We start from the raw sequence: 27,891 nt of genomic DNA on the forward strand, positions 1-27,891 counted from the left end.
GAAAAGAGGTTGTCAATGAATGAATCAAACCCTTCTGTCAAAAAATTTCAATCAAATTGGTCCTTGAATTATATGCATATCCATCATATCGATCCTCAAATTAGTGAAAATACCATCAAATAGGTCCTTGAATTTTCACAACAGATATTACTTTGATCCTTGGTGCATACATTTGCTGAACAGAGTAAAAAGTAATAGACAGACATTTGCATACCATCATAAGTCATATATTTGATGTTCATAAGTCATTACATAGCCAAAAAAAAAAAACATTACATAGCCATCAAGACATCAAATCATTTGATGTTCTTAAGTGATTACATATCCAAAAAAGCATAAACTAAACAAGTCCAAAAAACAATAATTAAACTTGTCCAGAAGCATAATTTAAACAAGCATCAATGCTTTGGAAATCCTGGAGTTGGGATAAACTCCATGTATTGGGGTTGAGTAGAAGCGGATGACCCGTAATTTGGATTTGGAATTTTAATAACTCCATGAGCAGTTGGATTTTGTGGAGCATGACCCCTTAGTGGTGTTTATTTATGCCTGTCATTTGAAATCACTGGTCATCTCATGCCATATTTCCTTGTACTCATTCCCTGAAATAAAATCAATCAAATCAGACCTTAAATTATAACACTATCCATCAAATCAGTCCTTAAATTATCACAATAAGTATCAAATCGATCCTTATCATAGAGGGGTATAATTGGAAACACAAAAAAATATGACACTGAAAAGTTAAATCTTGAATTTTTACCATTTCCATCAATTTAGTCCTTGTACACGTGGCTGCCTTGTTAACACGTGTACAGGACAGCACAACATGCAAGAGGACATGTCATCACCACTAACGGAGCTTTTGGACGGAGGGACCATTTTGATGGACGTCTGTAAAATTCAGGGACTAATTTGATATTTCGAAAAATTCAGGGACGAATTTGGCCGATTTTTGATAATTCAAGGACGAAATTGAGGTATTAGTCATTTTTTCTCTCTCATCTTTATTTATTTAATAACAAACTTTTATCTCACCTTTATTTTTTAATAATAAACTTTTCTCTCACAATCTCACTCTCCTCTCTTATCTTTTTCTTACCAACTTTTTTCATTTTTTCATTTTCTCTCTTTATTTACAACTCCATTTTCTCTACTAATTTTTAATTCGGTTTTACTAACAAGTTTTTTTTTTATAAAGGAAACTAACAAGTGTTGTTGTTATAGCATAATATGATTTTGTATTTTACGATAACACTATTATATAATACGTTAATTATGTTTTTTCACGGGACGCATATTAATATTTTTCACACTCAAACATATTAGTAAATAAAATCTATGATTATTTTTATTTATTAGCTTTTTTCATATCATCAATACTAAAACAAGAAAAATATTATAATATATTATGATTAATCATATATACTTCAATTTTTTCTGTTGTTTTGTTTTTCAAAATCTATCATTAAAAAACCCGTTCGAGTGTACAATTATAACACGAGACCCATTTTAGTAACTACAACGAGTGATCAGTTTTAATTAGTATTTTTTTAATATTTTTAATTAAACACCGCGATTGTCTAAGTTTTATTAATATATTAATAAAATATATGTGGGTGTATGGACCATATATTAATAAAAATATATAGGTTTAAATGTGTGTTTGGTCCCTACACTTTTACCCAATTTTGGTATTGGTCCCTGCGCTTTTTTTTGTTTGGCATTGGTCCCTGCAGTTTGTAAAACTTTTGGTTTTAGTCCTTCCGTTAAGTCTCAGTTTAAAAAAAAAAACCAAAAACTAACGGTGTGCCACGTGGACCAATCATAACACGCCACGTGGCACACTAAAAGACAAAATTTTATAATTAGTTTTTTTATTATTATCTTATTAGATATTTAAAATAAAAAACTAAAATAAGATGAGAAAAGAAAGGAGCAACCCACTTCATATAACCGATTGTACCAGCAGAACTGAACTTTGAATCAAAACCCCTCTTTTTCACCAAGTCTGTTGCCAAGACAAACGAAGAGAACGGAGAATGGTTTTTTTATTATTATTTTATTAGATATTCATGAAGCAGCAAAAGCAGAGGAACTGGAACGGTGGCTTGCCTTCTCTTTCCTGTGTTTTCTTCTTTCTTTCTTTTCTCATCTTATTTTTGTTTTTTATTTTAAATATCTAATAAAATAATAATATTAAAAAAACTAATTATAAAATTTTGTCTTTTGGTGTGCCACGTGGCGTGTTATTATTGGTCCACGTGGCACACCGTTAGTTTTTGGTTTTTTTAACTGAGACTTAACGGAAGGACTAAAACCAAAAATTTTACAAACTGCAGGGACCAATGCCAAACAAAAAAAAGCGCAGGGACCAATACCAAAATTGGGTAAAAGTGTAGGGACCAAACACACAATTAAACCAAATATATATGAGTATATGTTTGTTTTATGGGAATATATTAATATATTCTTATTTCTGAAATTTAATGGGAGCATTACTCTTTATCTAGACCACTTTTTTTTGAGCAAATCTAGACCACTTATCTCTAACATTTTATTGACCGTATTTTCTCTATTGTTAGCTTGTTTGAGTTAACGAATCCTACTTATGTATGTTTGTTATCATCACACTATCAATATATTACATATATCACATTACCCTCTCTATTTTCTCCTCTTTCAATATTCAAAGGGTATATTTCCACCAAATATATTCAAAGTGTCTATCGAATAACATTTTTTTAGCTTCTTGTATTTTATAGCACCACCTCTTGCATACTTCATTCAAATTAGGAATACCACGATGAAGAACATGAGAAACACGACGATACATGCAAGCTTTTTCTAAACACGTATCTTAGGCTAAAGTTACAAGGCTTAAATATGTTATTCGTCCCTGCAAATAGGAGTCGCTTAAAATTTCATCCCTGCAATCGCTAATCCTTTTTTTTTGCCTCTGCAAAGTTTAATCAGTTAAAAATTCGTCCCTTGACCAAGTTAATGACTGCCACGTCATCAAATTAACAAAATGGCATGGGAATTGACCAAAATACCCCTGGTTTATTTTATTTTTTTCCTTCAAAAAAAAATTCAGTTTTTTCCCGAATTTTTTTTACGATTTTTTCTCGAAAATTTTTCAGTTTTAATTTTAACAGTTTTTTTCCGAATTTTTTTTTTACTTTTAATTATTTTTTCAGATTTTTTTAATTTTAAAAAAGAATTTTCAAAATTTTGGTTCAGACATTTTTTTGAAGGAAAAAAAAAATAGCCCAGGGGTATTTTCGTCAATTCCCATGCCATTATGGTAATTTTGATGACGTGGCAGTCATTAACTGGGTCAAGGGACGAATTTTTAACTGATTAAACTTCGCAGGGGCAAAAAAAAAGGATTAGCGATTGCATGGACGAAATTTTAAGCGACCCCTATTTGCAGGGACGAATAACATATTTAAGCCAAGTTACAAAATCAAAAAGAGCATGGAAGAAACATTCTATTTTTTATTCGCTTAAATTGGAAGTAAGGAAGGTGCTGCAGAAAAGGGCAAAATAAAGCTAATGAATGGTCTCAATCCTATTCATATATTTTGCCAAGAAGATACTGTCATTTTTCTTTTTGGATAAATGAAGACAACGTCTTTTTTTTTTTTTAAGTAATAACTTCTCTTTTTTTTGTCAAATAGACTATTAATTATAAATTTACTTTTTTGTGAATAAGTTGAATTTTTAGGGTTCGAACTCAAATCTCTATATATTGTATAATGTCCATATAAATGAAGTTAACTTCTTTTTTCATAAGAAAAGAAAATGCAAGTATTAATAAGTGCGACTCAAACACCGTACGATCGTTAAATAACGTGATTATGCTAGGCTCGATGAGGAAGCACGTAAGAGAAAATAAAGAAGAACTATCATATATATATTCAACATGATTTTTTTTTTGATAAATGAAGATATAATTACTAGTTCTTTCAAAATATAAAACTCTTAATTACTAATAGAGGTTAAAACTGATTTCAACTCTTTTATAGAATAAAATAATTGTTTTTTTTTTTTTATATATCCTTACAATTTCTTATAGTATATTTTAATTTATATAGATAAAAATATTTAAGTTAATACATTTAAAATTATTATAACTCTTTTTTCCTCTAAAATTTCTCACATGGGAGCTAAAATTTAATAATTGAGCTTAATTTGATGTTTTTGAATTTTTTTTAGCTTAAACTCAAGTCGAAGTGTTTTTACATAAAGGACAGTGACCCGTTACAAATAGGCTTAAATACAATGTTGACACATTCTTCTCTTCATCTGAAAATAAGGTTAGCATTGGCATGTGTATTCGTGATGTCAATTGTTGTTTTGTGCTAAAACCACATGGTTTTTCCATTATGTTTGACAGATGTTGGTGAAGCATTAGGGCTTTGTGAAGTGTTGTAGTGGGTGATTGATTTGGGGTTTGATAGCATGGATTTTTCTCCTGATTGGAAGGTCGTCGATGCTTTCGATGGTGGTGATAATAACAATAATAACAATGATGTTGACAATATCATTAACCACAACAGCTGTTTGGAGATTCTTTTAACAACTCTATGATTGAGTTTAATCGGAGGTAAATAAATGGAGTCGCTAACGAGTTGTGTGCACAATTAACTCTATTAAAAAGTAACTCCTAATTATTGATGTGCCGTTTTGTATTAATGACTTATTATCTAATCAAATAAATTGAACTTTTTGCAAAAAAAAAAAAAAGCCTAAACACACTCTATTGTACATGTGCAATATTTCAACAGCCCCTGCTACATTACCCTCTTCTTTTTCTTTCTGTCTATTTTTTCCCAATTAAAAAAAAATTAAATTAAATTAAAACATGTAAAATTACGTGTGTTTTTTTTTTCATGAATTTTATTGAATTCTAATAATCATACTATATAATATACTTAACTTGTAGACTTGAGAAGCAAGCTTTGTGTACTTTGTTCTAAAGCATGTTTGGAATCATTTCTTTTTATATTCTCATATCCTTCAAATTCACTGAAATATACCCAACCAATATTGGACTCTTCATGATTTGTATTTAAAACAAGTTACACTCTATATGTAGTTGGAACATACCACTAACACATGGACTAAACTTCTCTCTCTTTCTCATCATCTCACATTGTTCTTTCTTTCATCCTTCAATTCAATCTCTGAGTTTCAACCTTGAAGACCATCACGAACATTATAGAAATGGGAGAATATATTAGTGACAGCAGCACATACATCACGGAAGGTAAGTACTTTATATTGTTACCAATGAAAAATAATTAGTTATAAAAATAGTTGAAATTAGCGATCGGATAATACTCTACTATAAACAAATCATATAATTTGTTTCTAATTTCATCACTAAATACTATAAAAAAATCTATAGTTTAAAAATATACTTAAAAACTTACATAGTGTGACTCACCAATATCCGATAAAGATTAGTCACAGTTAAAAAAGGTGAAAATTTTGGACCTATAATCAAAGTAATAAAAAATACTATAAAAAATAAAATTTGAACATCAATTTCATTTTTTGTTGTCTCTCATTTTCATATGTAATTCTACTTTTTTTTTTTTCACGCACACATATGGTTACAAGAGACTAAAATTTCCGTTTAAAAAGTAAAGGAAGACTATAATTGAAGACTACTTTTATTTTTCCTGTTTATACTATTTGCCAATAGTTTAACTTCTTTAATCATAATCATTGACTAATATAAAAGTAAAGGTATTGTCCCCGTGAACATAACTCAGTTGGCAGGGACATGCATTGTTATATGCAGGGGTCGGGGTTCGAACCTCGGACACCCCACTTATTCACCTTGAAAATGGTGAATTCTAGCAAATAGGCTACTTGACAAAATAAAAATAAAAATAAAAATAAAGGTTTAAATGTGTGTTTAGTCCCTGCACTTTTGCCTAGTTTTGGCATTGGTCCCTGCGTTTTTTTTTGTTTGACATTAGTCCCTGCACTTTGTAAAACTTTTGGCTTTAGTCCTTCCGTTAACTTTCCGTTAAAAAAAAACACAAAACTAACGGTGTGCCACATGGGCCAATCATGCACCCCACGTGGCACACTAAAAGACAAAAAATACCAATTTTTAAAGGTATTGATTTGGAGTAAGTTTAAATACTTACTTTGAACTCAATATATCCCCCTCGTACGTGTGCCAGCGTGCGTGTCATAATTATTAGTCAATATTTTTTTTGTCTATATTTTTTTTCAATAGATTAAGTGTTTAACTTCATTTCTCTCTCTCAATGCCAAAATTAGAAAATAATTTCATTTTTTATTCTCTAATTTTTATAAGTAATTCCACTTGTTTTAATAGTAGATTGCAACAGATTAAGGACGCATTTGAATTGACTTATTTGAAATTATTTATTGCCATAAACACTTGTACTGTTTGAGTGACCCTATAAAAACAACTTACGACATGTTTGTAAGTTGATTTTAGCTTATTAAGTTGTTTATCCAAACAAGGAATAACTCTAATTCCATTTTTTTTTCAAGTAGTAAATTGCAACCGATTAACTCAATTTGAAATGTGTGTCCAGAGGACAAGCTCAAGGGGTATACAATAGAAGGAAAATGGAAAGAGGTTGAGGAATTATACAAATCTGATCCTAAGTTTAGCACAATAGAGATCAACAAAAGCAGAGGAACAGCACTACACGTGGCAGTAAATGATGACAATGTGGAAGTTGTTAAAAATCTTGTGAATTCAATCTTAAGTCACAATAATGAGGAGGCCCTTAAATGTAAGAATGAAAAAGGTGACACTCCTTTGCACCTTGCAGCATCAAGAGGATTCAAAGATATATGTGAATGTATCATAGGAGAAGGTGGTGAAAGGAAGGATTTGATTGATATTGATAACGAAAATGGAGAAAGTCCTTTGTTTCTTGCTGCATTGTCTTGGCAAAAACAAACGTTTGTGTATCTCTTCAACTTTAAATCAAGTAAAAGCGATTGTGGTGCTGATAGGAACTATTCTTATACTAAAGATCTTATTAGAAGCAATGGGGATAGTATTCTTCACTGTGCCATCCGGAGGGAATTTTTTGGTAATTATCAAGCTTTTAATTAAATTCCATGTTTTGCTTCATATTATGAATTTTGTATTCGGGTTTCGTTTTAGTCAAGGACTACATGCATCCAGGAAGTCATCATATCGATGGTCGTTTGATTGAGATCAGACGGTTTATATTCTCATGTATATTTTGATTTTTCACATTGATGGTCGATGAATTCATCGACCATGAATGTAAAAAATAAAAATTTACACGTGAATTTGAACTGTTTGATCTTGATCCAACAACCACTGATATTTTGATTGCTTGCAATAAGTTGTTGCTTGGAATCTGAATTCATGAATTTCTATGTCGGTTTTCTAATGTGTGCAATGTTTGGACACGATATGAATATTTAATTATATTTTCTAAAAAAAGAATATTTAATTACTCACTTTTTTTTAATAACCCACATTTTATTTGGTGGAAAGATAAAAAAAAAATTGCATGGGAATGAATGTTAAAGGATTATATATGATCTGTGAGGAACTAATACCTTATTATAGATTAATAGTTGAATATGATGGGAAATGTATTCCTTACTTGTGTGTGTGCGCGTGTGACTTCAAGACTAGAAGAGAGTGAGACGTCATATCTCCACTCAAAATCTTAAGACATCACACATATAAGCCGTCTCTTTTATGCATCTAACATTTTACTCATTTATAAGCGATGTGAGACTTAACTGCTCACACTTGAAACCCAACATTCTTTCCATGAAGTGTGAATTCTCACCTTCTATAACATGATCCAACTTCCGTTCCCCCACTAAACCGAACCAAGACTCTAATACTACTTGTTGAGGAGTTCGGATGTCACGAGAGCAACAACAGGTCAATGCTTTAGGACCGCAAGAGATGGAGACGCAACATCTCCATCCAAAATCATAAGGCTTCAAGTATATAAGTCGCCTTTCTTGGACATCCATATTTTACACATTCATAAACAATGTGGGACTTAACAACTCACATTTAAAACCCAACATAATGTTATCTATTTCCTTTCATAATGCTCAAATAAGCTAATGGTTTGTTTAACAACCTATTTAGAAAGAAAAATGCAATTAATTTCTAATACAATAATTCTTAGACATTCAAAAAGTTGAATATACAACATTTCATCATTCTAATATAATATTTATATATTAATTTCTTTAATGACTGCTCTAGGACACTCTTTAGCATTTTCCTACTAATATTTATGTATATTGCAACAGATTTGTTTAGCATTCTCCTACTAATATTTATGTATATTGCAACAGATTTGGCACTTATAATAATACATAAATATCCAGAGCTTATCGACATTCCAAACAAACATGGATTCAGTCCTCTAAAACTTCTTGCTACTAGGCCCTCAGCCTTCAAAAGCGGATGCAAGATGATATGGTGGAAGAGGATTCTTTACCACTGTAAGTGTGCAACATTTCAATATTTGTGTACATTACTATCTTTGGAACATATGGTTTTTATAGCTAACTATCACGCATGATATTTTATATTAACATTTCACTTATATGTTTAAACATTGATGAATTCTTAGTTACCCGAAGTTCGGTAGGGTATCAATACTCCATTGACAAAATTCATTAAAAAATTGATTTGATTTTTAAATAAATGAATACAAAAACAAGACATATCATTTAATAATTGAATGATGAGTACATATTTAATCAAAGTTCAAAGATACCATTATGTTCATCTTAAACATTTTAATCTCCACTCTAATTTATAAACCACTTAAGGTTATACAACTATGAGTTTAATAACTATCCATTAATATTTTAAAGTTGTGTCGAGTTAATTTTTTTAAAAAGAATTACAAAAATATCTACGGAAAGAGTGTGATTAGATTTCTCCAATAATTTTATTTGTCGATACATATTAGTTAAATTATAAAATTAGTATTGCATGAAGAGCGGAAATATTAATTCCTTGTCTTTGTCGTAATATAAAATGTGTGTTGTCAGTAATTCCTGAGTAGACAAATCTTATCCCTTTTTCCTTTTAAGGCTTGTTGACTTGAACCCACAATTTTTTTTTTTTTTATCTCACCTCTAAAGATGAAATAAGATGCATGCTCATATGGGATAATACACCCTTTTTGTTCTTTGGAAATAATCTCTTCGTCCATTTTTATAAGACTACTTTACAAAAAAGTTTTGTCCCTGAACATAAGACTATCTACAAATTTCTAGATGCATTATTACTCTTTTTCAAATACACCCCTCATTAATATTATCAATATACCTTGATATATGAAAAGTTAATATTAAATATCTCTATAAACAAAGGGTAATATGGTAATAGTAAAATACATTTATGAAAAATGTATTACTTCAAACACTTTTCTTAATGTCCACGATTTTTGTAAACTATTCATATAAAAAGGGACAAAGGAGTAGATTTATGCATGACAATTTTCAATGTATTGCTCTAATGTTACGACACACTATCAACAGGTATACCTGTGGGAACCCTAAAAGTTGAAGAAGCAATCGAATATTATCGGCTGAAGCAATATGAGTCAAAACCACAAAAATTATGTCCAAAGAACTACGACACATGTTATCTATTTATTCAAAAATGTCGAGATTATGCTGATCCACTTATAGGTTTTGCTAAGCAAATGCTGCGGATGAAACAAACTACTTCTAATGCTGCAAATGGTATGTGCATTAAATCTTTCTTATATAAGTATGTTGGCTATCATGTATTTATCTATTCAGCCAGGGTCTGAAGTATGGGTTTTCTCTAAGGAGAATGATAGAATGTGTAAAAATATTTTTATATTAAGAATGCACAAAATTTAAGTTATGTTTTTGCAGGATCTAAAAATAAGGGAGAGAAACACATAGGCTTGCAAAATCATCAACATCCCAATATCTCAATGCCATCTGAACGCAAGCTTCTTCCAGAAAACTATGCCACATGTCTTTGGTTTTTGAAGTTTGCATATATCTATACCCTTGGCCTTTCAGGAGTTGGTAAGTGTCTAATCCTTGTTGATCTCATTATCTAAAAAAAGTCTGACATGAACACAACCTCAGATAAAAAATATTTGAGTGCACATACAGAAATGAAAAAAATCAAAAGAGATTTCTCTTTTAATTTTAACATTTTCATTTGATTGTGTTCGCCCAAACATTTTTGATTTGGGGTTGTGCCCTTGGTTGTTATTGTTTTACGGATGTGTTCAAAATTTGCTTAAAGGGGTTGAAGAAATAAAAAAGATGAAGCAAAAGCACAAATGGAGTGGTCAACTTTTAAACAAATTTATGGAAAATCCATATGAATCGTACTTGGGAACTGGCGCTAAACCAACACGAGATGTGAGTGGAACAGATTTCATGTCTTTTTACAACCCAAATCAAGGTATCCAATTCATTTTAGTGGTCTCTTTGTAAATACATCAACTTTCTTTAACAATTTCATTTATATTTGAGGCTGGAGATAATGATTTTGATTTGATCATAAGGGGTTATATATGAGTAATTTGATCAGTAAAACTTATTTGATTTCACACAAACTTATTTGACGGAAACAATCATTGACTAGACTACATATCTCCAGACTGACATCCGTGTTACTAGGACTCCCTTCCCTTGAAAATCAGAAGGATGGACCAAAAATCAAATCAATATTACAAAATATTATTGAAAATAACATAAATGAAACTTGCAGGAGATAACAACAATGAGGACTCCTTCAAAAAAAAATAACAACATTGAGGACCCAAACATTTCTACAAAACTTGAACTTGAGAGAGCAATTCTGGAAATTAAGACAACAATTTTGACTGCAAATCTTGAACGTGAGAAAGCAATTTTGGAAAGTGAGACAGCAATTTTGACTGCAGCAAGAAATGGCATAGTTGAAATAGTGGAAGAGCTTATAACAAAAATATCAAGTTCCATATACGAAGTTAACATGGAAAATAAAAATGTATTACTTGTAGCAGTTGAAAACAGGAGAACCATTATTGTTGAGGCATTAAGGAAACGGTTTGAAGAATGCAATAAAAAGGCAATATTTGATAATCTAATCCAAGGGATGGATAAGGAAGATAACTCTGTGTTACATTTAGCAGCTACCAAAAGTGATCGAGATTGGAACATATCTGGTGCTGCCTTGCAAATGATGTGGCATATAAAATGGTTTCAGGTATTTCTTTTCTTTCCAATTAGGATTCGTCGCAATGACCTTGATTAAGATCAGACGGTCCAAAATAATGCATATTTCAAAATATCAAACTTGAATCTGGACTGTCTGATTTTAATCCAATGGCCATTGATATCGGGACTGTATATGTGTTTGCAATTTAGGTAAAAGATGACCAAACCCAATATCCAAACCAATCAATAGTTGTTGAGCGGTTCTTTTTACGCCCCCACAATGTCTCTTAGACCCACTAAAAAATTTTGGAGACGACTCCTGGAAGACATTTTTTTTTACTTTTTATTTATAATTTTAACACAGGTAGATATCTCCCAGAGGGTATTCAACCAAAGGAGATATCGAGGGCCTAAAAAAATCATTATAAATGAATACAAAAACAAGACATATCATTTAATAATTGAATGATGAGTACATATTTAATCAAAGTTCAAAGATACCATTATGTTCATCTTAAACATTTTAATCTCCACTCTAATTTATAAACCACTTAAGGTTATACAACTATGAGTTTAATAACTATCCATTAATATTTTAAAGTTGTGTCGAGTTAATTTTTTTAAAAAGAATTACAAAAATATCTACGGAAAGAGTGTGATTAGATTTCTCCAATAATTTTATTTGTCGATACATATTAGTTAAATTATAAAATTAGTATTGCATGAAGAGCGGAAATATTAATTCCTTGTCTTTGTCGTAATATAAAATGTGTGTTGTCAGTAATTCCTGAGTAGACAAATCTTATCCCTTTTTCCTTTTAAGGCTTGTTGACTTGAACCCACAATTTTTTTTTTTTTTTATCTCACCTCTAAAGATGAAATAAGATGCATGCTCATATGGGATAATACACCCTTTTTGTTCTTTGGAAATAATCTCTTCGTCCATTTTTATAAGACTACTTTACAAAAAAGTTTTGTCCCTGAACATAAGACTATCTACAAATTTCTAGATGCATTATTACTCTTTTTCAAATACACCCCTCATTAATATTATCAATATACCTTGATATATGAAAAGTTAATATTAAATATCTCTATAAACAAAGGGTAATATGGTAATAGTAAAATACATTTATGAAAAATGTATTACTTCAAACACTTTTCTTAATGTCCACGATTTTTGTAAACTATTCATATAAAAAGGGACAAAGGAGTAGATTTATGCATGACAATTTTCAATGTATTGCTCTAATGTTACGACACACTATCAACAGGTATACCTGTGGGAACCCTAAAAGTTGAAGAAGCAATCGAATATTATCGGCTGAAGCAATATGAGTCAAAACCACAAAAATTATGTCCAAAGAACTACGACACATGTTATCTATTTATTCAAAAATGTCGAGATTATGCTGATCCACTTATAGGTTTTGCTAAGCAAATGCTGCGGATGAAACAAACTACTTCTAATGCTGCAAATGGTATGTGCATTAAATCTTTCTTATATAAGTATGTTGGCTATCATGTATTTATCTATTCAGCCAGGGTCTGAAGTATGGGTTTTCTCTAAGGAGAATGATAGAATGTGTAAAAATATTTTTATATTAAGAATGCACAAAATTTAAGTTATGTTTTTGCAGGATCTAAAAATAAGGGAGAGAAACACATAGGCTTGCAAAATCATCAACATCCCAATATCTCAATGCCATCTGAACGCAAGCTTCTTCCAGAAAACTATGCCACATGTCTTTGGTTTTTGAAGTTTGCATATATCTATACCCTTGGCCTTTCAGGAGTTGGTAAGTGTCTAATCCTTGTTGATCTCATTATCTAAAAAAAGTCTGACATGAACACAACCTCAGATAAAAAATATTTGAGTGCACATACAGAAATGAAAAAAATCAAAAGAGATTTCTCTTTTAATTTTAACATTTTCATTTGATTGTGTTCGCCCAAACATTTTTGATTTGGGGTTGTGCCCTTGGTTGTTATTGTTTTACGGATGTGTTCAAAATTTGCTTAAAGGGGTTGAAGAAATAAAAAAGATGAAGCAAAAGCACAAATGGAGTGGTCAACTTTTAAACAAATTTATGGAAAATCCATATGAATCGTACTTGGGAACTGGCGCTAAACCAACACGAGATGTGAGTGGAACAGATTTCATGTCTTTTTACAACCCAAATCAAGGTATCCAATTCATTTTAGTGGTCTCTTTGTAAATACATCAACTTTCTTTAACAATTTCATTTATATTTGAGGCTGGAGATAATGATTTTGATTTGATCATAAGGGGTTATATATGAGTAATTTGATCAGTAAAACTTATTTGATTTCACACAAACTTATTTGACGGAAACAATCATTGACTAGACTACATATCTCCAGACTGACATCCGTGTTACTAGGACTCCCTTCCCTTGAAAATCAGAAGGATGGACCAAAAATCAAATCAATATTACAAAATATTATTGAAAATAACATAAATGAAACTTGCAGGAGATAACAACAATGAGGACTCCTTCAAAAAAAAATAACAACATTGAGGACCCAAACATTTCTACAAAACTTGAACTTGAGAGAGCAATTCTGGAAATTAAGACAACAATTTTGACTGCAAATCTTGAACGTGAGAAAGCAATTTTGGAAAGTGAGACAGCAATTTTGACTGCAGCAAGAAATGGCATAGTTGAAATAGTGGAAGAGCTTATAACAAAAATATCAAGTTCCATATACGAAGTTAACATGGAAAATAAAAATGTATTACTTGTAGCAGTTGAAAACAGGAGAACCATTATTGTTGAGGCATTAAGGAAACGGTTTGAAGAATGCAATAAAAAGGCAATATTTGATAATCTAATCCAAGGGATGGATAAGGAAGATAACTCTGTGTTACATTTAGCAGCTACCAAAAGTGATCGAGATTGGAACATATCTGGTGCTGCCTTGCAAATGATGTGGCATATAAAATGGTTTCAGGTATTTCTTTTCTTTCCAATTAGGATTCGTCGCAATGACCTTGATTAAGATCAGACGGTCCAAAATAATGCATATTTCAAAATATCAAACTTGAATCTGGACTGTCTGATTTTAATCCAATGGCCATTGATATCGGGACTGTATATGTGTTTGCAATTTAGGTAAAAGATGACCAAACCCAATATCCAAACCAATCAATAGTTGTTGAGCGGTTCTTTTTACGCCCCCACAATGTCTCTTAGACCCACTAAAAAATTTTGGAGACGACTCCTGGAAGACATTTTTTTTTACTTTTTATTTATAATTTTAACACAGGTAGATATCTCCCAGAGGGTATTCAACCAAAGGAGATATCGAGGGCCTAAAAAAATCATTATAGTCTTTGGTTTGAGTTGGGTGACCAACAATTATTTTTAACACTAAAATTGAACAAAACCAACCCGATCATGAATGCATTGGATTTGGAAAAGTTAGATAATTGAACGCCTAGTCTCACCTTGAAAGTTGAAATGACTGTCATTGATAGAATCTCTCTTGTTAATTTGATAATAATTTACCCTTCTAACTACATTTGAACACATGGATCAGTATACTAAAGGACTAGTGCCAGAGCATTTCACAGTTAGAACAAACAAAGAAGACAAAAAAGCTGGAGAATTGTTCAAGAAATCACATGAAGAACTGGTACAAAAAGGCAGTGAATGGCTCAAAGATACTTCTGAATCTTGCTCTGTAGTAGCAGCACTCCTTGCCAGTGTTTCCTTCGCTACATCAAGCACTGTACCAGGCGGCAATAGAAGTGAAACAGGTGAACCAGCATTGGAAGGAAGGCCTGCATTTGATGCATTTGCTTTGTCTTCAGTAATTGGTCTTTGTTTCTCTGTCACTGCACTCATAATGTTCCTGTCCATACTCACTTCTCGAAAAGAAGCCAAAGATTTCAGAATTGATTTACCAAGGAAACTTCTTTTGGGATTAAGTTCTCTTTTCTTATCCATTGTTGCAATGTTCGTCGCTTTTTGCTCTGGCCATTTCTTTCTGATTGACCATAAATACAAGCACATTGTGTTCCTCATTTATACAGTCACTTGCTTCCCTGTGACTTTGTATGCAGTAGCACAACTTCCACTTTACATTGATCTTCTTAGAGGTATTGTAACCAAAGTGCCAAAGTCACGTGATAAGGGGGAGGACATATAAAGGTGTATGGTGAAGTGAAAATGTGTTTGGTTTGTTCAAATAAGAACAGTACTACCTATGTTTGGAGTAGTATACTTCTATGTATAATGTTTGTAATTATATATTTATATGTATGATGTTAGATTGTGGTTATTTTAGTGAGGTATTTAATTTAATATAAAAAAAGAAGTTATCACGAGTTTTGAGGTATTTTATTTAACACACAAGTGAACGCGATGAGTTAAGTTGAGCACAGTAATGAAATGAACATGAAAATAAAATAGAAAGAATGTCGAGAATTTCATAATTCAAAATAGGGTGGTCATGAATTAATAAAGCTTGCATATCAAATTCAAATTATAACATTAGTAGACCAAATCCAAATTATGAAGTTCATTGTAGGTATACAGAACATAAAAACCAAGGACGCAAATTTTTTTATGGCTATGCACAACTTGTGAAGACCAAAGCCAAAATTGAACTATATTTACCAATGAAGCAAATCACGTGGTTCTGTCAAGGGCCAAGGTTGGGGCCATTAGAGTATCTCCACTCGTCACAGGCTGGGCATCTCTCCAGCTTTGCACTGTTTTCCAACGTACAAAATTTACAAGACCAAGTGTTGTGCTTGGTGGTAACATTTTTTGCTGTTGTGTGCCACACAATTCACAGATGGGTGCTAATGACTGCATCAGTCAGGCACAACTCAAATGCATTAGAAAAGACAGTTTGTTAAAAGACCACAAATAGTGTTGATTATACTACTTAAAGATTAAAAATCTCATCGATATTTCAAGAACAAAATAATAAACCCTAATTTAATATACTTTGTAACAATACAGGAATAAAAAAAATTAACCGTGATGGATGAAAGTTGAAGGAAAATCGAATGGAAGAAAGGAGTAGAAGCAGCGGAATAATTTCGATTTTCTTTCCTTGGATCATTACGAAATTCAAACATGAATCAGTGATTCGATTGTTACCTCGAAGTTTGGAATCTGAACGTGGGAAATTGGAAACTGGAATCTCGATCACAGCCAAGCAAGCAACAAGCAGCAAAGCCTCTAGCAAGTCCACACGAACAGTGCTCCTCCAAAACTCGGTGCTAGCCAATGAATCGGAAGTGCAGAGAAGAAGGGTTGCTCCAAAACGTGTAACCTAAAACTTCAGCACTAGAGTTCTATTTATAGAACATCTAGTGTGCTCTGCAAGTCAGAAGTTACTATTGGGCTTTAGTAAGCCCAATAACGAGTTTAGTAACTCTGCTAACTAATTAGCATTATTTACTAAACGCACCCCTTATATAAGTCATACTTATATATTTCTCTTTTGACTGTTCTTTGTGTGTGACCCTATAGGTTCTAGTCACGTTGGCAATAATATTAAATCTAATATTTAATATTATAAACAATGAGCGGTATCTAGCAACACATCATTGCTACCCAAGTGACAAGAATGTCAAGTGATCTGACGAAACCTTTCCATGATAATACTCATGTGTACACTTACCCCTTTGTCTCGATATCTTTATTGATCCCAAGGCATAGATATTGTCACCCTTGTATAGATCAATGTTTATATTCCTTGATTCCGAAATATACTGAATAACGAATAAGTCCAATATCTTATATTGACTTAGTTCGGCATGGCCATGCAATTTTACAGTCATATTTCATCAAGAGGCCTAAAGATATATCTCCTGTTTATGAGGAGGGACAAATCCCATCTAGGACACTCATGTCCCTCAGCATGATTCATCAAGTACCCATCAACCAACGTTATGGTTATCCTTTTACAGACAACGTTAGAATGGCAACAAAGCACTTGAGTCCACATCTAGGGATCATAGTGGTTTCAGGTCTAAGAGCGATATACATTATTATCATCGTGAGAATATCTTATGACAATTTCATAACTTACTATGTAGTATTCTCACGGCGGGTCAATCCAATATAAATATTACTCCTAATATTTATATCTATGTGAAGACTTGATAACTCTTTTATCCATGATCTGTGAGATGTGATCATCAGTCTACCCACATAATAGTCTCTATGCTTTAATGATATCCCACTTCTCAATAAAGTTCGACTATGGATACTTTAAGAATAGTTTCCTTATGTTTAACGGGGTCTCACAATTAAGTTATACTTAATGTTCCGTCAAACGGACTAACTATTCTAGGGACTTTATTATTTTGAAACAAAACAAAATCAATAAAGAAATGCCTTATTATTATATATTCACAATATATACTTATATCAATATCATGATACAAAGCCAAACTCAATCAACATAGATTGGCTATTAGGGCTTACTCCAACAATCTCCCACTAGCACTAAAAGCCAATCAAATATTAACTCAATATCTATTGGTCAAGTGTTAGCATCAAGCACACTATGGGCAAGATACTCTACTAGCAGATAAGGAACTCTTTCCTATGTTGGTAGGTCATACTTCTTTCAATTTCCACTTTCGATCTTCTATCGAAAAGAAATCGAAGTGTCAAAGTATACATTTGGATTATTGGTGAGATCAAGTATTCATTGCTCACAAGATTAAACCAATTTCACCTCAGACGGGATCAATGGAATCCGCAACGCAAGAGACACATGGTTTCGCTCAGTTATGAGCTAAACAATCCAAATCATATATATTTGACATCTGTAATAGAAACAACAACTATTTGAAGCTTGTACTTTTACAAATTTCATAGTTGATATCCAAGCATAGCATTTATTCCAAATTACGATTTGGATATACTGTACACCGATATTAAAGTCAGCATCATTGTAACTTCTTTACAATGTTCCTTTAATCCGTGTTCAAGAAACAATCCTTAGTCCTTTAAGACATCCATGGATATTCTTGAAAGTATTCTAGTGTCGAACACTACAATCAATTTTGGTACATATTGAAAATAATTTTCTAACCATGTCTCACATGTGTAGATAAATTGTTTTGGTGACTAGTATGTCATCCACATACTCCACCAAACTAATATCAATGCTCCCACTATTCTCCTTGTGTGCACAAGATTTTTATTAATCAAAGTTTTTCATAAAACTTCACTAATAAAACAAATAATTCAACTTCAAGAAGCTTGCTCCAATTCATACATGAATTTTGTAATATATATACCTTTCTAGCATCCTTTGGATTAACGAAACCCTACATATATGTCAAATACATATACAAGGTCATTCTAATTAAAGAATGCAACATCGTTTTCCATCTCCTAGAATTTGCATTATACAATAATGACAAGTGAGATCGTTAGATTTAAGCATCATGATGATGTAATAGTTTCGTCATGATTTGCATCACGAGTTGCATGAAACCTTCTACAATCAATCACATCTTAAAGGTATTCATAATACCATCCATGTCAGTTTTCTAAAAGAAAAATCACATTTCAATATCCATATATGGTTTGTGTACATAGATTCTTTATAAGATCCCATGGCATATAGCCACTTCTCAAAGTTCAAGCCATTTAGATCTTGTGCTACTCAAACTGATGATTTAACAACAACCCTTTGTTGAATCAACTCGTGTTCCATTCTTAGAGAGATGTGTCTTTTGTGTTACTTGACTTAATTCAAGTTCTACATCACTCCCACTGGCTCCTGTAGAGACATACTCCTTGAAAAGGAATACTCCAGTTCTAGCGACAAACAAATTTTGTCAAAGAAGAAGATGTAAAAATAATATCCTTTAGTTTCCTAAGGATAATTACACAATTATACATTCATTAAATTCGAAGTTTAGTTTATCTAATAAACCATATAACCTGAAATTATCATAAAGTCAAAACTAGGTACTCTTACCTCCATATCTAATATGGTGTCTTTATGATTACTTAATTGGAACTTTGTTGTGGGTGAAGAATAACTGTAATTTAATTAATTTCAAGAGTCATTGAGTTATAATCAAACTATTTTAGATCGAGTCATGTCAAACATGAAGCGATATAAATAATCATTATACTCATTAATCAAGCATTTACCATCACGACTTACTCGTATAGTCTTTATACTTTTCAAACTTATTCCTTTTACTTCATTGTTAAAATCTTTGAACAATTTGAAAGTCTTCTTGAATCGTGTCAAATACACTTTTCTTCTCTACTAAATGATTTAGTAATGTTAGATGAAGTAATAGAAACAATATCTAGCAAATATGTTTAGTTCTCCATATACATCTCATATGTATATAAACTCAAATAAATTACGTGCCCTTTCACCTTTGTTGGTGACCGGTGTACTAATCTATTTTTGAAAAGTGGGGCTCACATCCTTCAAATGATATAAAATCAAATGAGTCCAATAGTCCATATCCATGGATTTTGGAAATGTGAATCACACTTGTTTGTACTAAACGTTGATGCCAATAATCTACAAAAGGTTCAAATCTCATTTGATCCTCTTTTCACATAAGTTATAGACCAGCTTATCAAGATCATGGAACTCAATTCCATTACTTGATTAACACACTTGTATAGAAAACATTATTTGGATAATAGGACAACATTTGTCTTTTTATTCAACTACACAATCATTCTCTTGTTAATGCAAGTTATATGATTTGATGCTTCTATTTTATATGGAATTTAATAACAATTATTTGGTTCCATATCAAGTTAAATTTAAGTCCAAGCATTAGCTCCTATGTCAATAAAACAATTTGTTTCATTCTAGACGTAAGTGGACTTCACTTATAGTTAATCTTCCGCTTCTTTAGAACTCTCTATATTTCAACAAATATGATACTAATCATCAAATATCATATACTTATGATGCAGAAGTAGAAATTTAACTTTCTATAACTATATGGGTAGATAAGAAGTCTTACTTCTATCTTATATTTTGACCCTTTCAAAACTACGAGCAATTTTTGTTTTTCAACTTTTGAAATAATTGCTTCCCCTTTTTACAACCGTGTTTAACCTTTCAAAGGTAGAAAAACAGAATTTGAATTTTATTCTTATCCATGTACATCTACTTGATAGGCTTAAACTATTCATCTTATAACATTGAGGTTGAATGATCATATCATTCTCCATCGTCGTTACCACTATGAGATATCCTATATCTACTCATTTGACCCAATGCTTCTGATAAGCGTTGTTTTTCAAATATAGACATAGAAAGTTGCTAGGAAATAACTGCTCGAGAATATACAGTTTTTCTCATTCTTAAGAACAATTCTTAAATTTTGTACCAATTCAGAAACTCTTTTCTGAAAATTTTGTTCTTCATAAGAACTTTTAACAGTATAATAAAATTTATATGCTAAAGAAATTCTAAATACAGAAAATAAATAAAATAAATGTATCATGATTTAAAACATATTTAAATAAGTCTTTAATTAAATACGCTCCCACTATTTTACTCAAATCAAATGACCTTCAACATTTGAATCGGAAAATCTCATTGAAAGATTTTCTAGTGGGTTGAAATCCATATTTCACCTTGCTTTAAGTCAACGGGGGCTGTACTCAAAACTCAGTTATTTAGGTAGGAACTCCTTCCAATTGTATCTCATACAACTTTCAAATCATTTGAGTGAATAACTCCTTACTCTAATCTATCATATAGATGTTCCCAAATATTGCTTCTAAATTTATTTTAATCTTATTAAAATTAATTTAGTTAAGTTAAACCCAAAAGAATAACACTTGGGTAAATTGGATTACCGCACCGCAACTTACTAGTATAGAAAGTGCACCTCGCGGAGGCGAAACCTACACATTTCGATATTAGTCTTGAAGGGTGTTAAACTTTTAGAAAGCATTAAACTTAATATTTTGAATTGAAGGATTTTTATTAAGTTTGATCTCACCTCACCACGGCTTATATATCATATATATTCGCACTCCAATCATAACATGCATAACGATTATACAATAATAAAAGTGACATGATTATGGCCATCCTAACGCTATGACTCTCTCAAGCCAATGAGAGAATCTAAATTAATCCTAGAAACGACCTTGCTTCTCCAAGCTTGACCTCCAGGACTATCCTAACGTCATGAGCCCTATTACTTCTTTGCATTCTATTTACATTACATATGAAAGAAACTCGTTTTACATACGAGGGAGTGGATGAGAAGAGAATGTACAATAGAGATATAAGAGAGAGGCACGACACGCAGGCCGTATTTTAATATTCAAAAGAAATAAAATAAAAGGACTAGGGCCATAATCATTCACATGATAATAATAACAAACACACTTTTATTATTATTAATTATACCTTATAATTAAATAAATTAAATTAAAATTTGACATATGATCACACTACACAGATTAGCTGGGGGTTTAATTGAGTACCAAAATATATTATATTGAGTACAAAAATATATTATATTAAGTACAAAAATATCTCATATTATGTACCAAAATATATTTTATTGAGTACCAAAATATATTATATTATGTACCAAAATATATTTCAGATCAAGTACTAAAATATATTAGATTGCATACCAAAATATCTCAGATTGTGTTCCAAAATATTCTAGATTGCGTATTTTGCATCAACACTTGACACGTTTATGAACACCCAAATCGTTTCGGCAAATATTATGATCAAATCCAAAAGATCATATATGATATTGAAACTCTTTCAAATCATGATTCTTTTAAATTATAAACAATCATGATTTTTTAAATTAACTATCAATTTAGGATCGTTTATTACCTTTCAAACAACTTTTGAAAAACAATCCAAAAGGTAGTACTTTTTATTTACTTAATTATATTAATATTGACACTCAATAATTATTATAATTAAATCTGCTTTATTTAGGCAATCAATTTGTTTCCAAAACAAATTACAGGGCTAAAATTAAGCAAATATTTTATTACCAAATTCAAAAATCATATCTGATATTGAAACTCTTTCAAAATCATGATCTTTTAAATTTACTACCTTTCTCCAATTAAATAAATTAATTAAACATAAATATTTTCAAGGATTGTTTGTTTAGCATGAACAACCGGATCTATGATGCTTCACCAGATTCGGATATTGAAGCTCACTCTCACGAACTGTTCAAATTCACAACAATCTCTTTGAAAACAATTGATCGAATGATACAACCATAATAATATAACGCTTGTATAGTTAGGTATCCTAATACAACAATCAAACATCAATAGTTTTAACAATTGTTTGTTCAGTATGGACAACCGGATCTTTGATGCTTCACCAGAATCGGTATTCGAAGCTCAATCTCACGAGTTGACTACAAATTCACAATCAATTATATAAAACCTATTGAACGAATGATATCATCAATATATCACATATAATGATGTTGTATTAAAATCATATATCACATATATGATATTGATCAATCAATTTTAATTAATATTTAAATTTAAATAATAAAATATTAACACTTAATATTCTATTTTATTAACGGATTTGCATTCCAAATTAATTCCTTATAGAATATCAAAATATTAGCAAATCAAATATTTGCGAAAATATTATTATCTCTTAAAACAATTTTAAAAGATAATCTAATTTGATTTGTTTCCAATTATGTTCCCGTCGATATGTATAATCGATATGTCGATACTTCACCAGAAACGGTTTCTGAAACATCAAACAAATCGAAAAGCCATGCACAGAAAACATGATACGATGCCAATTTTAATTCTCTTTATTATTTAATTCCGATTCAAAATGTTTAATCATATTAACACATAAAGCAGTAACAAAGCAATCCGATTCACGGTTTCGTAATTGGCTCTGATACCACTGAAGGAAAATCGAATGGAAGAAAGGAGTAGAAGCAGCGGAATAATTTCGATTTTCTTTCCTTGGATCATTACGAAATTCAAACATGAATCAGTGATTCGATTGTTACCTCGAAGTTTGGAATCTGAACGTGGGAAATTGGAAACTGGAATCTCGATCACAGCCAAGCAAGCAACAAGCAGCAAAGCCTCTAGCAAGTCCACACGAACAGTGCTCCTCCAAAACTCGGTGCTAGCCAATGAATCGGAAGTGCAGAGAAGAAGGGTTGCTCCAAAACGTGTAACCTAAAACTTCAGCACTAGAGTTCTATTTATAGAACATCTAGTGTGCTCTGCAAGTCAGAAGTTACTATTGGGCTTTAGTAAGCCCAATAACGAGTTTAGTAACTCTGCTAACTAATTAGCATTATTTACTAAACGCACCCCTTATATAAGTCATACTTATATATTTCTCTTTTGACTGTTCTTTGTGTGTGACCCTATAGGTTCTAGTCACGTTGGCAATAATATTAAATCTAATATTTAATATTATAAACAATGAGCGGTATCTAGCAACACATCATTGCTACCCAAGTGACAAGAATGTCAAGTGATCTGACGAAACCTTTCCATGATAATACTCATGTGTACACTTACCCCTTTGTCTCGATATCTTTATTGATCCCAAGGCATAGATATTGTCACCCTTGTATAGATCAATGTTTATATTCCTTGATTCCGAAATATACTGAATAACGAATAAGTCCAATATCTTATATTGACTTAGTTCGGCATGGCCATGCAATTTTACAGTCATATTTCATCAAGAGGCCTAAAGATATATCTCCTGTTTATGAGGAGGGACAAATCCCATCTAGGACACTCATGTCCCTCAGCATGATTCATCAAGTACCCATCAACCAACGTTATGGTTATCCTTTTACAGACAACGTTAGAATGGCAACAAAGCACTTGAGTCCACATCTAGGGATCATAGTGGTTTCAGGTCTAAGAGCGATATACATTATTATCATCGTGAGAATATCTTATGACAATTTCATAACTTACTATGTAGTATTCTCACGGCGGGTCAATCCAATATAAATATTACTCCTAATATTTATATCTATGTGAAGACTTGATAACTCTTTTATCCATGATCTGTGAGATGTGATCATCAGTCTACCCACATAATAGTCTCTATGCTTTAATGATATCCCACTTCTCAATAAAGTTCGACTATGGATACTTTAAGAATAGTTTCCTTATGTTTAACGGGGTCTCACAATTAAGTTATACTTAATGTTCCGTCAAACGGACTAACTATTCTAGGGACTTTATTATTTTGAAACAAAACAAAATCAATAAAGAAATGCCTTATTATTATATATTCACAATATATACTTATATCAATATCATGATACAAAGCCAAACTCAATCAACATAGATTGGCTATTAGGGCTTACTCCAACAAAAGTGGTATAGTTGAATGCTTACTTTATTTAATAGAGTGCACATCAGACACTGCCACATTACAATTTCTTCATAATAAAGTATTCTACTATCACCAGATAATGTCCCAGATGATCTTGGTAAATTTTAGAAGTCAATCCTGTTTGTGAATGTAAAATGCTTTCTAATCCAGAACTTCTTTGTTGAGACCCTATCTGATGTCCATTGACACATCCCTTTTTGGGTGTATCCATTGTCAAATTAACAAATTTAGGGTTACTAGATGAATGAATTGGTAAACTTGAATCCTTGTTATGACTTCTTTTTCAAGATGTCGGATCCAAGGGTAGAGTAGAATTGCCTGTTAGTCTCGAGGTTCTGACATTTATCTGCTTATTTGCAAGGTTTTCAGCAGATTCACAGTTAACATCTTCGTGATCTGAATTATCACAAGATTGAGAACCACAACATAAGTCATCCTGTAATCTCCTTTCTGCAGCCATCGCAGCAGCTTGTATTGGACCAAGTGCCTTCATTATAACACTATCACCTCCAACACGATTTGGTCCAGATGGATGAAGAGTTCCCAACTGTGATCTCTTTTATGCAGCTGCAAGTGCAATTTTACATAGAGACAAGAGTGAAGGTTGACGAGAATTACCACCCAAGCGCTTTCCTTGGAGATCAAAACCCTTCCCAGAGCCAATAATCCCCTTAGCCATCAACTCTTCACATTCCTGTCCATGATTAGTGACACACATAAAGGAACAACAAATAAGCAAATCTAATAACTTGCTAAGAAAGGAAAACATAGTATTCTGCTTAGAATTAATTGTTGTAAACAAGTGTTTAGAATATTCATAAGCAAAGGTAAAACTATGGTTTAGCTTTTCAACAATCGTTCTACTGAAAATTGTCCTACAGTAAAATGTTTCACCGCTAAAAGAAAACCCATTTACTCAAAATGTAATTCGAAATAATGAGGGTTCTGTAAATATCTTGTTAGCAATCTGCAGTTTCTACAATGACTAGTAGCTGGAAGTAAGTCGCAAGGAAAATAAAGTTCAATCTGCCTACTATTTTCTTTTCTTTTATTTGTTTCATTATTGTCATTAAATGTACAATTTTAGGACTCATGGGTAATAAAAAATGCTCAAAGAACAATACAGCTATATATTAGCTGCTATAAACAATTTGGGAACTTCAGTACTTTATGAGGCCCTAAACCAAAAAATAGTGATATTTCAGTGCAATTTTAGAACTCTTAGCTAATGAAATTCATGTCTACGATATTTCAGTGTAGCAAGAAAATGAGAAACTTAAGAGCTAAACCAGAAAATAGTGAATGATTAAAAAATACAATTGAAAAAATGAAAAATGACAAATAAAGCCCACATACAATCCCCAAGGCAATTGTCTGAAGAAAAAAAAGTGTATTGCAAAAGGTTAGAAAACTTATATGCCCGTTTATCATAGTCAGAAACAGAATCTTGGGCGAAATAGAAAACTTTCTAAGTTCATCCAAGAGCTTGTAGAAGCTGGCATTATGAGGACCATGTGCATTATGGCAAAGCTCATGAAGCATCGTATCTAAAACTTGATCAAACGGGTAAAAGTCTGACTCCCTGTTTGGCCTCCGCAGTCACAACTTAACGTGTATACCTGCACCGACATTCAATCCAGAGCTGGATTGCTAGGGTTACAATCATGTAAACAAGTTGTTCAGTCATATATCACAGGAAATTCAAAACAAAAAATCATCACAACCATTGCTTGTTCAGAGGGGAACACAATTTGGGACCTTAAAGCAAAAGCACACAACAACACAGCTGCATTAACACCATGATAAATGTTTCTATTTTAATTTGTATAAACAAAATCCTAGTAAAAGTTTAAAAAAAAATGGTCTAAGCCTATTAATCATTTTTCGCAGAGACAAAAGTGATTCTGAAGTACTAAAATTGATTTTGGTATGTTTTACACTATATTAGAATTGATTGTGTCTCTATAGTTGATTCTAACTTGAAACTATGATTTGTAGCTTTTCTACTCAAAGCTATTGTTCATCTCAGCCAAACATAAATCATTTCACCTTACACTCAATTTTCACCCCAGTAGAACCAAACACACACTTAGTTCAACAAAACTATAACAAAGTATGAACTCAATCAAATCTCAATACATATACTAAACCGTGCAAACAATTCATCAACTCCTCTACGAAGCACCAACATAGACACATCCACACCGGTAATAATTTGAAAAAAATGACATAATTGAATGTAATCACATGTGTGTCAGACACCGCACACACCACCAATCAGAAGTGTAGGTAGGCACACAGGTTAAATTTGGACTAAAATATCATCATCATCAAATGTTAAAAACAGTGATTTTCACAACAAGTTGAAAACTTTTATCTCCATAACACCAGAAATGAAGCGAAATAAAGAGATAAAACGATGAATGAATTCATTTCAGAGAGAAGCTTAACCCTTCATTTATGTTTTACCCATGAGAGGCTTGTAAGAACGCTGGAAGAAACATACCGTTACAAAACACATGGATCTGAAAACCCAGTACGAATCTCACAGACACATATCTCACCCACCACGAGCCAATTGCGCTGTATCGGCCACTGAAATGAACAACAACCATCAGCCGTAAACTGTGAAAACCGTTACGATTCTCCATCGAAAAAGAACAAAGACCACCGCAGAATCCAAATATGAGCAGACAACAGAACGGGATCAAACCCCCACCACGAACCATCGACACATCCACCGGAAAAACTGCTGTCATAGTGGTGTAGATGGCAAAACGCCGATCATGTACATCTTGAAACGGAAGGGTTTGGAATAGGGGGATGATGGTGGCGAGGAGTGAAGGGAAAAGAGAGCCCATGCGTAATGTTTTCTAATATATTTTGCAAAAGAGGGGAGGAGAGTGATACTATTTTGACGTAGAGAAATGCTTAACTACACGACACTCATTGTCGTCAAACAAGCACGGATGTACCGCAACATACAATTTCCTTTTTGATTTGGTTTTCTATTTGTTAACTTTTATTTTTAGTTTTTTCTAAATTACCTTTGAAGAATGGTAGGTAATTTACCCACCAACCAATAAAAATGAGCAATTTATTGATGAGGTCAAGACATTGAATTTGGATTTTGTGAATAAAAATTGTTATAGTTTGGACTTGACATATACTCCTTTCGTCCTTTGTTATAGAAACTTTTATGAAAAATTCCAGGTATTGAAAAAATTTTAGACTATAAAATTGTCTGAAATATTAGATAATAAAATT

At 32.0% G+C, this 27,891-nt stretch overlaps 1 protein-coding gene, 1 long non-coding RNA gene and 1 pseudogene across 5 annotated transcripts; 1 reads left to right on the forward strand and 2 right to left on the reverse strand.

The window, feature by feature from the left end:
* The first annotated feature begins 5,196 nt into the window (after positions 1 to 5,196).
* On the forward strand, positions 5,197 to 15,533 carry LOC146938641 (uncharacterized). 3 transcript variants are annotated; one of them, XM_085752572.1, is made up of 10 exons: positions 5,199 to 5,275; positions 6,591 to 7,100; positions 8,368 to 8,517; positions 9,568 to 9,774; positions 9,934 to 10,092; positions 10,319 to 10,480; positions 10,790 to 10,808; positions 10,915 to 11,059; positions 13,798 to 14,196; positions 14,785 to 15,533. In XM_085752572.1, the coding sequence occupies exons 1-10, from the start codon at positions 5,233 to 5,235 to the stop codon at positions 15,394 to 15,396; spliced, it is 2,406 nt and encodes an 801-aa protein (XP_085608698.1). In that variant the 5' UTR covers positions 5,199 to 5,232; the 3' UTR covers positions 15,397 to 15,533. The 3 variants fall into 3 exon arrangements, with proteins under 3 accessions (XP_085608699.1, XP_085608698.1, XP_085608697.1); XM_085752573.1 differs by lacking the exon at positions 13,798 to 14,196 and having other exon boundaries at positions 5,197 to 5,275; positions 10,790 to 10,823; positions 10,930 to 11,269; XM_085752571.1 differs by lacking the exon at positions 10,790 to 10,808 and having other exon boundaries at positions 5,203 to 5,275; positions 10,319 to 10,481; positions 10,822 to 11,015; positions 13,856 to 14,196.
* Positions 15,534 to 15,667: 134 nt separating this feature from the next.
* On the reverse strand, positions 15,668 to 25,759 carry LOC146938642 (uncharacterized; annotated as a pseudogene). Its single transcript, XR_015031366.1, has 2 exons — positions 24,627 to 25,759; positions 15,668 to 16,061 (listed from the first exon to the last, which is right to left on the reverse strand). The product of XR_015031366.1 is annotated as an uncharacterized LOC146938642 (transcript).
* A 383-nt stretch (positions 25,760 to 26,142) lies between these two features.
* Positions 26,143 to 27,573, reverse strand: LOC146938643 (uncharacterized). The gene is made up of 2 exons (XR_015031371.1): positions 27,131 to 27,573; positions 26,143 to 26,243 (listed from the first exon to the last, which is right to left on the reverse strand). It is a non-coding gene; the product is annotated as an uncharacterized LOC146938643 (long non-coding RNA).
* Positions 27,574 to 27,891: the final 318 nt, after the last annotated feature.

Source organism: Medicago sativa, chromosome 3 (assembly GCF_051527215.1).
Source record: "Medicago sativa cultivar Bolivia chromosome 3, Bolivia_mono, whole genome shotgun sequence".
In the NCBI taxonomy this organism is placed as follows: Eukaryota; Viridiplantae; Streptophyta; class Magnoliopsida; order Fabales; family Fabaceae; genus Medicago; species Medicago sativa.